General features: G+C 41.8%; 2 protein-coding genes across 3 annotated transcripts in view; both read left to right on the plus strand.

Annotated features, from left to right (window-relative positions):
• Window positions 1-379, plus strand: part of EPRS1 (glutamyl-prolyl-tRNA synthetase 1) — a 68,985-nt gene extending 68,606 nt beyond the window's left edge. Inside the window, exon 33 of one of the 2 annotated variants that reach the window (XM_032422145.1) lies at window positions 17-379. In XM_032422145.1, the coding sequence (XP_032278036.1) occupies window positions 17-167 (151 nt within the window). In that variant the 3' untranslated portion in view covers window positions 168-379. The remainder of the gene's footprint in view (window positions 1-16) is intronic. The other variant, XM_032422146.1, reaches the window with a different exon arrangement.
• Window positions 380-8,614: 8,235 nt separating this feature from the next.
• Window positions 8,615-13,208, plus strand: part of SLC30A10 (solute carrier family 30 member 10) — a 40,600-nt gene continuing 36,006 nt past the window's right edge. The window contains exon 1 of the mRNA XM_032422246.1: window positions 8,615-9,062. Within this exon, the coding sequence (XP_032278137.1) occupies window positions 8,615-9,062 (448 nt within the window). The remainder of the gene's footprint in view (window positions 9,063-13,208) is intronic.

Below are 13,208 nucleotides of genomic sequence, written 5' to 3' on the forward strand. Positions count from 1 at the left end.
TTGTTTTTAACTGCAGGGATCAAGATCTTGAGCCCGGTGCTCCATCCATGGGAGCTAAAAGCCTTTGCGTCCCCTTCAAACCCCTCTGTGAGCTGCAGCCCGGAGCCAGATGCGTCTGCGGCAGGAACGCCGCCAAGTACTATACCTTGTTTGGCCGCAGTTACTAAGGGATAAAACAAAACTGCTATCTCCAACCCTCCCCACTTTTTAAAAAATTGATATTAATATCTTCCCAGATATAGACAGTTTTATGATTTTTTAAAATAAAAGTTCTAATAGGTTACATGAGGCACAAACACCTTATTCTTATGTCTAAATTAACAGTGGGTAAGAAGACTTTTCTGTAAACAGCCCCAGTAATAAACACCATGAACTGATACTGTCTTATGTATTCATTTGTTTCTGAGATACCTGAAGCATGTGCTACGGGCCATTCTTACAGAGAGCTGGAGAGAACTGGACCCTTAGGTAACTGCTCTTGGTCTGAGCGTCCCTCACAGTTCAGATCGCGAACGAGCAATTATCCCGTTTCCTGTATGTTGAGGTACTTCCCTTCCTTAACTCCCTCTGCCAAATCTAAAATTGTCCTAAATCTTTCTGTTTAAAAAAACAAAACAAAGCCACAAATAGACAAAAAACCAAAACAAGCCCCAACTTTCCCTTGAGCTTCTCTCTCCCTCTCATTACTACTAGTTACTGTGGGGTCTTCAAAAAAAAAAAAGTCATGATTTCTGAAGGAGCGAGCAACCACCCCTCACTTCCACTTCTTTTCTTTTTTGCATTTTTCTGCCCCCGTCCCACCTGTGCCCCCACACTACCGCCATTTCCCTCAGATACTCCTGCCTTCTGACCAAAGCTAACTTCTCAGTGTCTTGTCTTACCGTACCACTCTGCTCATTTCTGCTGCTATAGAACATTTCTCTCTTCACTAAAATTACTCCTATGACTTGCCCTCCCACTCTCTGGTTCTTTCTCTTAGTAACAGGTCTTTCACCGGTGTTCTTCCTCAGCCTGCTCCCTAAACATCCCTAGGCCACGCTTCCCTCCGTACTTGGTGCTCTCCTCGTCTGATCCCCTGGTTTCAGAGAACACGAATATTTTCACCTCTAGACCTCCATTCCAGCTGCATACTCAGGTCTCTCGAGCTTTCCGTCAGAGTTTCAGGTCCTCTGTCCCCAAGCCCCCACTTCACTGCCCACTCCCAGACCTGTTCTTCCTACAGTATTTCCTGCCTGAAGGATTAGCATGAGCTAAATCTACCGGTAACGTAAACCAGAACCCGAGAGCCATGCTAGTCAGCCCTCCAGCGCACGGTCTGCTGTCTTCATTTCCCAGCACGACATCCCGACATCCTGCCCTTATGCTGACGTGTCCCGGGTTTCCCTTTCACAGATGCTTTGACTGCCTCTGACTGTCATGGCCTCCAGAGTTTCACCTCAGGCAGTCCCCACATTTCCATAGGGGTTTTTTCCTTAATGTACAATGTATTAAGATGTTCATCTTCCCCATAAAATCTTTTCATGGCTCACCATCGCTAGCAGGGGAAAATGTGAACACTTTAGCCTAGTCTGGCTCAGCCTACCTGTCCAGTCTCCTCTTCAACCAATCCAGCAAAGTCCTTTGCACCCTAACCATTTGAGGTTTCTTACAAAATTTCCCATGAGCCATTTCCCATCTCTGTCCCTTTGCCTGGAATGCCCTTTACTCATATCTAGTCTACTGGCTAAATCTCTGTATTTGGGGCTGTGTCCTAACACGCTTTCCCACTTGGTAGTGATAAATACATACCAATAAGGGACAAAGCTTCAAAAAGGACTTGAATTTTGAGTCATGCTTTGAAGGATAAGTGGAATTTTAATAAATAGAAAAGGAAGGACATTCCAGGCAGAGGGAATAGCATATGCAAAACCATGAAAGTATATGCTGTGTGTGAGAACATAGCAAAACTGTTAAATTGGTAGGAAATTGTCAAAGCAGATTAAATACAACATGCCATCAAGACTGACGTTTTGAGTATATATATTCATATACCTAATTTAAAGAGATAAATACATGAGCCACATTTCTGTACCCAATTTCTTATTGAACTGTGGCAGTTCAGAATGCTTTATCTTGTCTTTCTACCCTTAGCTGTGTAAAGTGCCTATTCAGTTGTAAAATGGAGAGAAGTCTAATACCTGTATTGTAGTTACTCTCCCTTATAAAGTACTTAGAACAATGCCTGACACATACTAAATAAATAATACCTAATGTTGTTATGACCGTGCAGAGTCAACTGTAAGTTGCTCCTAATTTGTAGCTTTAATTAACAATACTTACTTTGGCTTCTATTTTTTTTTTTTCTGCAAGCATAAATGCTCTAAAGGATAAGGTTTTTTTAGTGGGTCCATGACAAAAGGTTGAAAAGTAGATCAGAGACTAATAACCACATTTTGTCCCATAGCCCCTGGCCATTTTGGAGGAGGTGGCAATCATTGGTGCAAAGACAAATCCCCAGGCTATTTTTCGAAGTTTGTAGAACTAATTACAGAAAAGCTTGAAGTTTGCTGCTTTCAAGGTATTCATTTTTTTTTTTTAAGGTTATGTAATTCCTTTTTTTTAAAATTTTTATTTATTTTTATTATGTTGTTAGCCACCATACAGTACATCATTAGTTTTCGATATAGTGTTCAGTGATTCATTAGTTGCGTGTAACACCCAGTGCTCATTACAACACGTGTCCTCCTTAATACCCGTCACCTGGCTACCCCATCCCCCCACCCCTCTCCCCTCTGAAACCCTCAGTTTCCCCGAGTCCATAGTCTCTCATGGTTTGTCTCCCTTTCTGATTTCTCCCCCTTCAGTTTTCCCTCCCTTCCCCTAATGTCCTCCGTGCTATTCCTTATGTTCCACATGTGAGTGAAACCGTATAATTGTCTTTCTCTGCTTGACTTATTTCACTTGGCATAATCCCCTCCAGTTCCATCCATGTTGATGCAAATAGCGGGTATTCATCCTTTCTGATGGCTGAGTAATACTCCATTGTATGTATGCACCACATCTTCTTTATCCGTTTGTCTGTTGCAGGGCATCTCGGCTCCTTCCACAGTTTGGCTATTGTGGACATTGCTGCTATGAACATTGGGGTGCATGTGCTCCTTCTTTTCACTACATCTGTATCTTTGGGGTAAATACCCAGTAGTGCAATTGCTGGGTCGTAGGGTAGCTCTATTTTTAACGTCTTGAGGAACCTCCAAACTGTTTTCCAGAGTGGCTGCACCAGCCTGCATTCCCACCAACAGTGTAGGAGGGTTCCCCTTTCTCCGCATCCTCGCCAACATCTGTCATTTCCTGACTTGTTAATTTTTAAAGGTATTCACTATTTAAAGGAACTCTCCAGTAAGTAATTATGTTAAGGAAGGAATCCTTCACCCCAAATCTGCTCGTGAAAAATTGCTTGCTTTCTTAAATTGAGGTTCAGCTAAAATACCAAAACTTTTTCAAACATCTTAAGAGTGGTGCTGCTTTTCAAGAGGGTGCATAAACCTGAATCCAAAAGAACCCAAAAGATATCCTTTAAGAAATGATCAGTATTTTACATGCAGATGACGGCCATTAACTAGATATATGACCGACAGTCACAGAAGTGATTGTGAGCCTCGTGTTTGTTGCTGCAAAAAGAAAACACACAGGTCAAGGGATATTTACTGCCGGCTCTGCTCACTGGGACTACTAGTGTGTATTACCTGTTAGCCATTTCTAGGTTCATCTGTGACTGTTTAAAATAGTTCTTAATTATGCAGGTAACTCATAGGAAGCCTTTATTAGAATCAGTAACAGCACCTCATCAGGCTGCTGCTGCGGAGGCTGTGGGGCCTGAGATCAGCACAGACCACTCCACAGAGCGAGCAGAGAGAAGGCACTTTGGCTGGAGAGTCTGCACGTAGCACCCGACTTTATGCCTGGTTGTGGCTATAAATACTAAGTCATCTGTCACAAAACTCCGGTTTTTAGGGGTTGTCAGCGTCTGAAGTCTAGGGAGACAGTTGCCGCTACCCTGTTCTTTCAAACCTGTCTTTGGCCCTTTGCTTGTCACTTTCACTGTGTCTAGAAAATGCTAGCCATTTATTTAATAAATTAGAGTGCCTGCTCCGTGCAAAGTGCCAGAGCATCTAGTAGTGACTAAACATGATTTTTCCTCCTCTTGGCTTTATCTCCTTGATGTTGTCTATTTTAGCTGCAAAATCAAGCAGTCGAGTGGACAGGGTGGTGGAGCAATGACCCGGGCTGTGCATTGTTAGGAGGAGGCGTAGCCTCGGGGAGGTGATCCCTGCCAACAGCAGCGTGCTGACAGCTATCCTGTGCTCGCGATCACAATAGCTGGAAAACTAAATCAACCCCATTCTGCCACACCGCCAGGCTTAAAATTACAGATACAAACACATTTCCATGGCTCAGTGTCTTTGTTCAACTTTACTGGAGGATTTAAGAGTTTGGAACATCAGTAGTACTGAAATGATATAAAAATGTTAAAAAATAGCAACAAAAAATGTTTTATTAATTAAGTCTCGTGTAATAGGGATATTTCAAAATATATTTTAGGTATGTTACCAAAACCAAATTTTGGCACTCACTGGGCGGCTCAGTCGGTTAAGTGTTGACTCTCGGTTTTGGCACAGGTCATGATCGAGCCCCACATCGGGCCCCGTGCCCAGTGCGGAGTCTGTTTCAGATTCTTTCTCCCTACCCCTCTGCCCCACCTCGCGCTCACTCTCAAATAAATAAAATATTTTAAAAAATAACCCTTTCTTGATTCCATATCCCTTTAGCCTTAAAGTAAAGCTTTTGTCTACTTGCCAGCTCTGATTTGTCTTGTCTGTTCTCTTGAACCCACGTCATTTGCCCTCTTGCTAAGGTCACCAGTGGCCTCCACAGCGGTAAACTGAGCCATCGTTTGCACTCCTCCTTTTGCTTGCTCTCGGCATTTGCCTGGCTGACTCCCCCTCCTCTTTGAAACATGTTCTTCCTTGGCCTTCAGAATACAGCACGCTCCTATTTTCCCTTCTGTGTCTCTGGTCCTTCTCTCTCATCTCTTCGTATTTTCTTCTCTTCCCAATTTTCTCTCATTTCCTTGGTGACCTCCTGCTTGTCAGCATTCAAGTTCGTATATTCCCAGCCTATCCATCTCCCCTGAACTCCAAACTCAACACCCTACTTAGCATTTCGACCTGGCTGTCTAACAGATACGCCAAACAAGGGCATTTCCACCCCTTGCTCCCACCCTGACCCTACAGTGGCCATCTTTGTCTTACCTTCATTTCAGTTGTAACATCAGGCCCAATCTCTAATGTCACCTTGATTGTTCCCTTCATACCTCACCTCCAATTGCCCAGCAAACGCTATTGACTCTAACCTCAAAACATGTTTGGGTACACTCATGGGTGGGTGTGCGCTTGTAGAACCACCCAGGGCCCTGTGTTTGGTTGAACGCTCCACGGTTGCTATCTTGAAATTCTTTTTTTTTTTTTTAAATAAGATTTTACTGATTTGAGAGCAGGGAGAAGAACAGAGGGAGAGGGAGAAGCCGACTGCATGCTGAGCGCAGAGCCCGATGTGGGGCTCCGTCTCACAATCCTGAGATCATGACCTGAGCCAAAATCAAGAGTCAGAGTCTTAGCCAACTGGGCCACCCAGACGCCCTTGTCTTGCAATTCTTAATAATGAAAAAAAATATATCTTTAATTGTGATGGAATGACAAAATTTATCATCCTAACCATTTTTAAGTGTATGCTTAAGTATTAAGTATATTTGCATTTTTGGGTAACCAATCAGCAGAACTTTTTCATCTTGCCAAATTGAAGCTATACTCATTAAACCAGGTCCCCTTTCCCTCAGTCCCCTGCAACTACCATTCTAACTTTCTGCTTCTATAAATTTGACTACTTTAGATAAATAGCTCATGTAAGTGGAATCATACAATATTCGTCTTCTTGTGCCTGCTTATCTCATGTTGCATAGTGTCCTGTAGTAGCACGTGTCAGAATTCCCTTCCTTTTTAAGGTGGAATAATATTCCATTGTATGTACACATGTATACGTATACACATACACACACATACCACGTTTTGCTTATCCTTCCATCTGTCAGTGGACACTTGGGTTGCTTCCCCCGCTTGGCTATTGGGAATAGTGCTGCTATGAACATGGGGGTGCAAATATCTCCTTGAGACCCTGCCTTCAATTCTTTTGGATATATACTAGGAAGTAGAATTACTGGATCAGACAGCAATTCTATTTATAATTTTTCCCGGGACTGGCATACTGTTTCTCATGGTGACTACACCGTTTAAAATTTCTTAATAATTTTTCAACAAAAGGTCTTGCACTTTCATTTCGTACTGAAGCCCGTGCATTATGTGCCCGGTTTTGCCTGGAAGTTCCCTCTTCCCACCTGGTCGAAGTCACCAGTCTTTTGTTTTAAGATCATTGCAATTGACTGGTGCCTCTACTCTCATGTAATCTCAACACAGGATCCAAAGAGTCTTTTAAGATGTAAATTAGATCTTGTCATTCTGCTCTCCCCTCTCAGGACCCCGCGTGATTGTCCCCCTCCCACCATCGCCCTCTCAGACCTCATAGCCTGTTTCTCTCCCTCAGTCACTCCTCTCCAACCAGCCTGAGCAACTTAGCTGCTCCTTTAACTTCCCATGCTCACTGCTTCCTCTGCCCAGAAAGAACTTCTTTCAGGCATCTCCGGGGCTCAGTTTCTTACCTCCTTCAGATCTGTACTCAGGGACATGTCAGTCAATTCTTCCCTGACCACTTTATTTAAAATAACACCCCCACTCCTATGTCAACACTGTACCCCTCTTCTCTGCTTCATTCGTGTCCATAATTCTTATTACCATCGGACATTCAATACATTCATGAATAATTTGTTAATTCTCTCTCTCCCCCACTAGAATGTAAGCTTCATGAGGGCAGATTTTTCTTTTATTCACTGCTGTCTACCCAGAGTCTAGGACCGTATCTGACATGTAGGAACTTAGTATTTGTTGCATGGATGGATGAGTGGGATAGTCTGAGTGCAGTGATTTGCACCATCTGGTTGTATTAGAAGTCTCACTTTACAACATCAGCTGAATGGGAGATCATTTCTGAGATGCTGAGGAAATTATAAGGGCTGCGTGGAAATTGTCAGGTTTTAGTTAAAGGCAGTATATTAGGGTTCTCCAGATGAATAAAACCAATAGGATGTGTATATAAACAGAAATATTTATTATAAGGAATTGGCTCATGCGATAATGGAGGCTGAGAAGTCCCAAGATCTGCAAGGTGAGTCAGCAAGCCCGAGAACTGGGGGAGTCAATGGTGTCGTTCTCGTCCGAAAGACCACAAGCTGGCGACCCAGGAAGAACTGATGTTTTGGTGTAAGCCTGAAGGCAGGAGAAAGCCAGTGCCCTAGCTTGGAGGCAGCCGGCAGGAGCAATTCTTTCTTACTCACAGGAGGGTCAGCCATTTTGCTCTGTTCGGGCCTTCAGCGGAAAGGATGAGGCTTATCCTCATCAGGGAGAGCAATCTGCTGTACCCAGTCTACCGCCTCAAGTATCAGTCTCCTCCAAAAAACACCCTCACAGCAGCACTCAGAATGATGTTTGACCAAATGTCTTGAGCACCTGGTGGCCCAGTTACCTTGACACTTAAAATTAACCATCACAGTCAGACTTTAAATTCAGAAAAGATTGGGTATAATAATTTCAGTCTGTATCTCTGTAAAGGATTGACTGTAGGCAGTCTACTCAAAACAATAGAGGCCGCTACTGTTTTAGATATTCGGGACCTGGTAAATCTTTATGGTTTATAAGCGACAGATGATAAGATTAAAAACAAAAAAAATTTCCTTGCATCAGCTAAATCAACTTATTATAATTTGGCTTTCTTCCTGAGACTAACTGGAGTTATGTCGTTAACTCCTTCAGCTTAAAGGTGCTTTATCTTTTCTGAACGTGAGGAATGTTTTTCTTGTCTTCTTTATGGAGAATGTTTGGAAGTAGGGTTCTTGTTTATTCCAGATCAACGGACAAGGCGGTAGAAAAATCACCCTAGCTTCATCTTTGGCTTTTACTTATTGTAGCTCTGATCAGTGGATTAGTGACCCCTAGAAATGTTCCCTGTTCCATGCACTTAACAGAATTCAAAATATTTACCCACCGGGTAGACAAGACATGATGTTCACTTCAAATGGCTCATCTCACCAGAGTTAGTTATTGTACACACCGAGACTGGAGAGGCCGAAGCCACGGATGGGCTTCTACATGATTCAAAGACACAGAGGCTCTTGGCTTTTGTAATGAAACACACAATAAACAAACAAACTCCCCTCGAGTCTGCATCTGAAGCTGGTGTCTTCAATTTCCATAAGTCCCAGCTCACGTGACATCTCTTGCTTAATTGCCCTTTAAACTGTTTTATAGCTTTATAGCAGCCTATAAAAGGTGATTTCCAAATATGACAAGTGCTGAAAGTCTGAAGGGGAGAGTTATCCAGGAGTCATAACAACTAAATCTGTAGCTTGCTCCCCTAACAGCTCAGCCTTCCCGGGAGAGGGCAAGGAACGGCCCGAGAGCTGGGCGCCATGGGGCGATACTCAGGAAGAAGCTTCCGATTAATCCTCATGTGCATCGTGAGCATCCTCCTCTTCGTGGTGGAGCTAGTGATCGCCCACATAGGCAACTCCCTCTCTTTGGCCTCTGATGCCTTTGCTGTCCTCTCCCACTTGGTGTCCATGATCATAGCTCTGTTTGGTGTGAGGGCCAGCAGCATAAAACAGCACAGGAAGAGCACTTTCGGGTTTCTCCGGGCAGATGTGGTGGGAGCATTGGGAAACTCCGTTTTTGCCGTGGCTCTGATGTTCAGCATCCTGGTTGAAGCTGTCAAAAGGTATATTGATCCCCAGAAGACGGAGGAGCCCGTGCTGGTTCTCAGTGCTGGAATTATCGGGCTGTTCTTCAATGTCCTGAACTATGTCATCTTGGACTGTTGCTACTGCTCGACACACAGGCCCCTGGGGGACGCCGGAACAGGTAAATAGTCCTCAGATGTGCTAGCAGATTTGGTGGGCCTCTCGTCTGTGACTTTCCAGGAGATCTTTCTCAAAGGAATTGCCTCCAGTCCACCGTTCCTTGTGAGCTGGTGGGGCAGCGGGCTGCTTTCACCTTGGGTGGGGGTTGGTCTTTTTTAAGTTTTAGTCACCAGGAATGAAAAGTGTTCAGAGAGGTAGAGAGGGAGTAAAGGTACTGAGCAGGTACAAAGGGAGCCATTTGAAAGGAAGTGGATATTGAAAACAGTCTCATTTAATTAGGGGCCAGATGCGACATGGCTGTGTTTGAATTTAAAAATAATATTTTAGTGTTCCCATAAAATACGTTCAAAAAAGTGCTAACCTACCTAACCAGCTGATATCAAGCAAAGTGTCAAACAAGTGGCTAGGCTGATAAACTCTTAGGAATATATGTTGGAAGAATTTATGTAAAACAGAGAAAAAAATAAAGGAGATGATCTAGTGACCTTAGTTCTTTTTAAGATGGAACTATTTGTACTTATTCACTGTATGCATCCATCCTATTTGAGAAAAAGGAAAACTATTTACACGTGAATCTTTAGGTGGGACTTAAGGTGGGTACCAGGGTGGATACTGGGTCATCTGTCAAAAGATGGAGTTAAATCTTGGATGAGAACAATAAATCTAAAGTAATAAATTCATAAGATAAATTAGGAGATGGAAACATGTTTCTTTATGGCCACAATAGGAATTAAGTATATATAAAAAGCTTCTTGCAGAAGAGAGAAATTTCTAGCCCCATCACATGAACAGACCAGGTTCAAATCATGGCTCTACCACAGGGCAGCATTAGAGTTAGCTCACCTAGCCTGTCTGCCCACAGGTAATACGGAGGTAGGAAGGACTAAGTGAGATCCTGCATGTTCAGCACTTAACAGGCACTTGGTAAAGAGTAACTGTTGTTTTTTTAAGAAACCAACATGCAAGACTTTGAATAATGTAATAATCCAGTAGCACTGAATTCTAATTGCTCATCCAGAGTCTAAGAAATTTCAAGATATTCCTTATTTGATGCTGATGAGTTTCCTCTCACTAGTAGGGGTGTTCTGCTACTAAGCCTGGGAGCCTTGGCTCTAAGATTGCAATTTTCATTGTATTCCTCCTGTCTTTGCTACCAGTGTAAATTATGTCAGTTGAGTCCAGTCCCTGATCCAATCTCCGTCTACATTTTCCTATTGGTAGAATGTATGTTATGAGAGCACCTATAGTATGTATTAACTATAAAAGGGAACAAAGAAGAAACTAGAACCTATATCTTTATTTGTTTTAATGAATCCGTGAAAGCCTCATCTTTGAAAAAGATAGTAATGAATTAACTTGAGACCCTAAACCTTGTTTCCATCAGTCATCATGTAGAGATTATTACTTGAGATTCCAGATTATAAAATTCACATATTTGATATAAGACAACTATTTATTTCTTATCGCTAAGTATAATTTCAAGGCAAGGAAGTGGATTTCTAGCAAATGATTAATGGAACTGTTGCCATCACTGAACTTCCCATAATGTTTCAGGCGTTATATACACCTGCATATAGCAAAGGAAATTTAGGTAAAGGGTTTGATTCTTTGACCAGTGTGAAAATTGATAGACAACTATAATTTTATTTTTATAAAGTGAATTATCAGATAGGTCTTAGTTCAGGTCTTGTTTGGGAAGTGGTGCTTTCCAATGTCTATGTTCATGCTAAGATGACAAAAGAGGCTTAAGACAAATATTTCACCCTGACCATATCAGTTTCTATTGCCTTAATTCCAGAATATCTATCTTCTTTTAAAGGGTCGGATGCTATATAGTTTGCTACTTTAACCAAGTATAGTGTATGTTTGTATACATACAGCCAATAAGATCCATAGTCTATGTTCACTTTATTTTGGTAGCTTTTGGTACTGCATTATTCTATTAGAAATTTCAGAATGTTTAAACCCTCCAAGTAATTTTAGCATCGCTACTTAGCTTCTATTACATTATATCTTGAGTTAGGATTCAGCACTTTTACTAAAACATACATTTTAATAACTTTCCCATCACTTAAATAAGTTCAAAGTAAGCTTTTGGATGAATCTCATACACTGACATTAACGTAATTTTAATTGTCTTCTATTTCAAGAAGAAATGTGATTAATCCATACATATTAATTTATACCAGGAGGTATACAATATGAAAGAAAAAATTACTCTTGACTTTAGAAGATTTGACCTAATGGATAATTATTATATCCTAATTTATTAGGATAAAGAATTTCTATGTGTCTAGAACCCTAACTTGTAGCTCTGTGGTACCTCCTGGTTTAGTGATCAAAACCAAGATAACCCATCACTGTTTCTGTGGGATCTGTGGCCAGAGAGAGTGTTTACTTAGCAAGCCTTCAGTCTCTCCTGGTTCTGTGGATCTTTAACTCATTCTGCTTGATCTGTCTGATGTGGGAATTGACACCAGTTACATCTGATGTTTGACATTATAAGAAAGTAAAAAATAAGACCACTAACTTTAAATATGAACAGAATAGACTGTCTATACAGCTAAGTCTTAAAGCATCTCTGGGATTCATGGACTAAGAGAAGCTGGAGAATCAGACAGATGGAGCCAGAAATTAAACAAACAAACAAACAAACAAACAAACAGAAGAAAACAAAAAACTCTGCGAGAAAGGAATGTGTAGAAGATTCAGCTGAGATGAAGGAGCCTGGAAGTTCTGGGTCAATCCCTTGCCGGCATGAGTCCATCCCTAACATGAAAAATGATAGGGGAGGCAGGTGGTTTTGGCTAAAGTAAAAGGCAAAATGAAAAAAGTAAAAATCTCAAGCATGAAAGAAAAAACAAACAAGAGGGGAAGTCTGAAATGTGTGTTTGCAGAAATGGCAGGGGGTTAAAACAACATGTAGATTCTGATCCCAGGAGATATGTGACACCAAGGATTTTCTTTCTCTAAACTTAGGAACTAAATGTGCTTTGTTTATGTTTTTTTCCTACTCCTTGTTTACTTGATTTTCCTTGACTTTCACTTTGTCTTTTATGTCTGTATTTTATTTTTGATTATTTCTCAGGATTGAGTTTTCTTTAAAATAAAATGAATAGAACTCTCTATGCCCTTGCCCAAAACTTGAACAGATAGATACCTTTATGTACATTGGCCTTTATTTTAAACCAGAGGCAATTTTGTGCAGTCCTTTCTGGGCTAGATTAGGCTTACCATTTATATAATGTATAGGAGACAAATTTATATCTGAAATATCTGCTTTTTATTTTATTATATTATTTTATTTTTTTACAAAATGCCTTTCCTTTGAATTTACTTGAATTGTTTTTGAGTCCAAATTGTGTTCATTTTCTCTCTCTCCTTTTCTCTCTTTCTCTCTCCCTCCCCCTCCTCCTTCCACCCTCCCTGTCCTTGTCCCCCTCCTTCTCACCACCTCTGTGGCATTATGTTTCTCCAACCAAATTGCTATAGGCAGTGAGCACAGTAATCCACAAAATTCCCGGTTGCTGAAGGTTTTAACACAGTGCTAATTGGTTGCTCTCATCAGCTCCTAGTCTAAACTAGTCAGTACTAGTTAGGACTCAGGACTCTAGCCTGATGGGAGCCTTTCACCTGGACAGTCCTGTAGACCCTGAAAGCAAATCTAGTTTCCTTTCCTTGTAGAGTAAATTCGATCCAGAGACTAGCAAAGTAAGCAAGGCTCTGAGAGTTTCAGGAGGGGCAAGAGGAAATCTGCTTCCTCTCTCCCAGTAGCAAATACCATGCAGTCACTAAGGGGGCAGAACCGCCCAAACGAACGTAGCTTTTCACACTAATCGTTCAGAGGCAGGATTGGAATGATGGGGAATTTGCAATAATTATTATATAATTTTAAGAATCACACTTAATTCCCGAAGTTGGTACTTTGCCATTTGTCCATATCTGACACCGTTGTTTTCCAAGCACTCTCTCGGGTTTTGAACAATTAACTTCACATGAGGGTTCAGTGGTAAGTAAACACATGCCCGTCACAGCTCACAGTGTCTGTCCCATGGTAGGTTCCTCACGTACTCCCTCACATCTCTTTCCGTCTGCTCGCGGCGCCTTGGGGAGCCCCTGCCCCCTCTGGTTGCCCAGTGACAGGGCT

The sequence above is a fragment of the Phoca vitulina genome, unplaced genomic scaffold (genome assembly GCF_004348235.1).
Source record: "Phoca vitulina isolate PV1807 unplaced genomic scaffold, GSC_HSeal_1.0 scaffold26, whole genome shotgun sequence".
Lineage (NCBI taxonomy): Eukaryota > Metazoa > Chordata > Mammalia > Carnivora > Phocidae > Phoca > Phoca vitulina.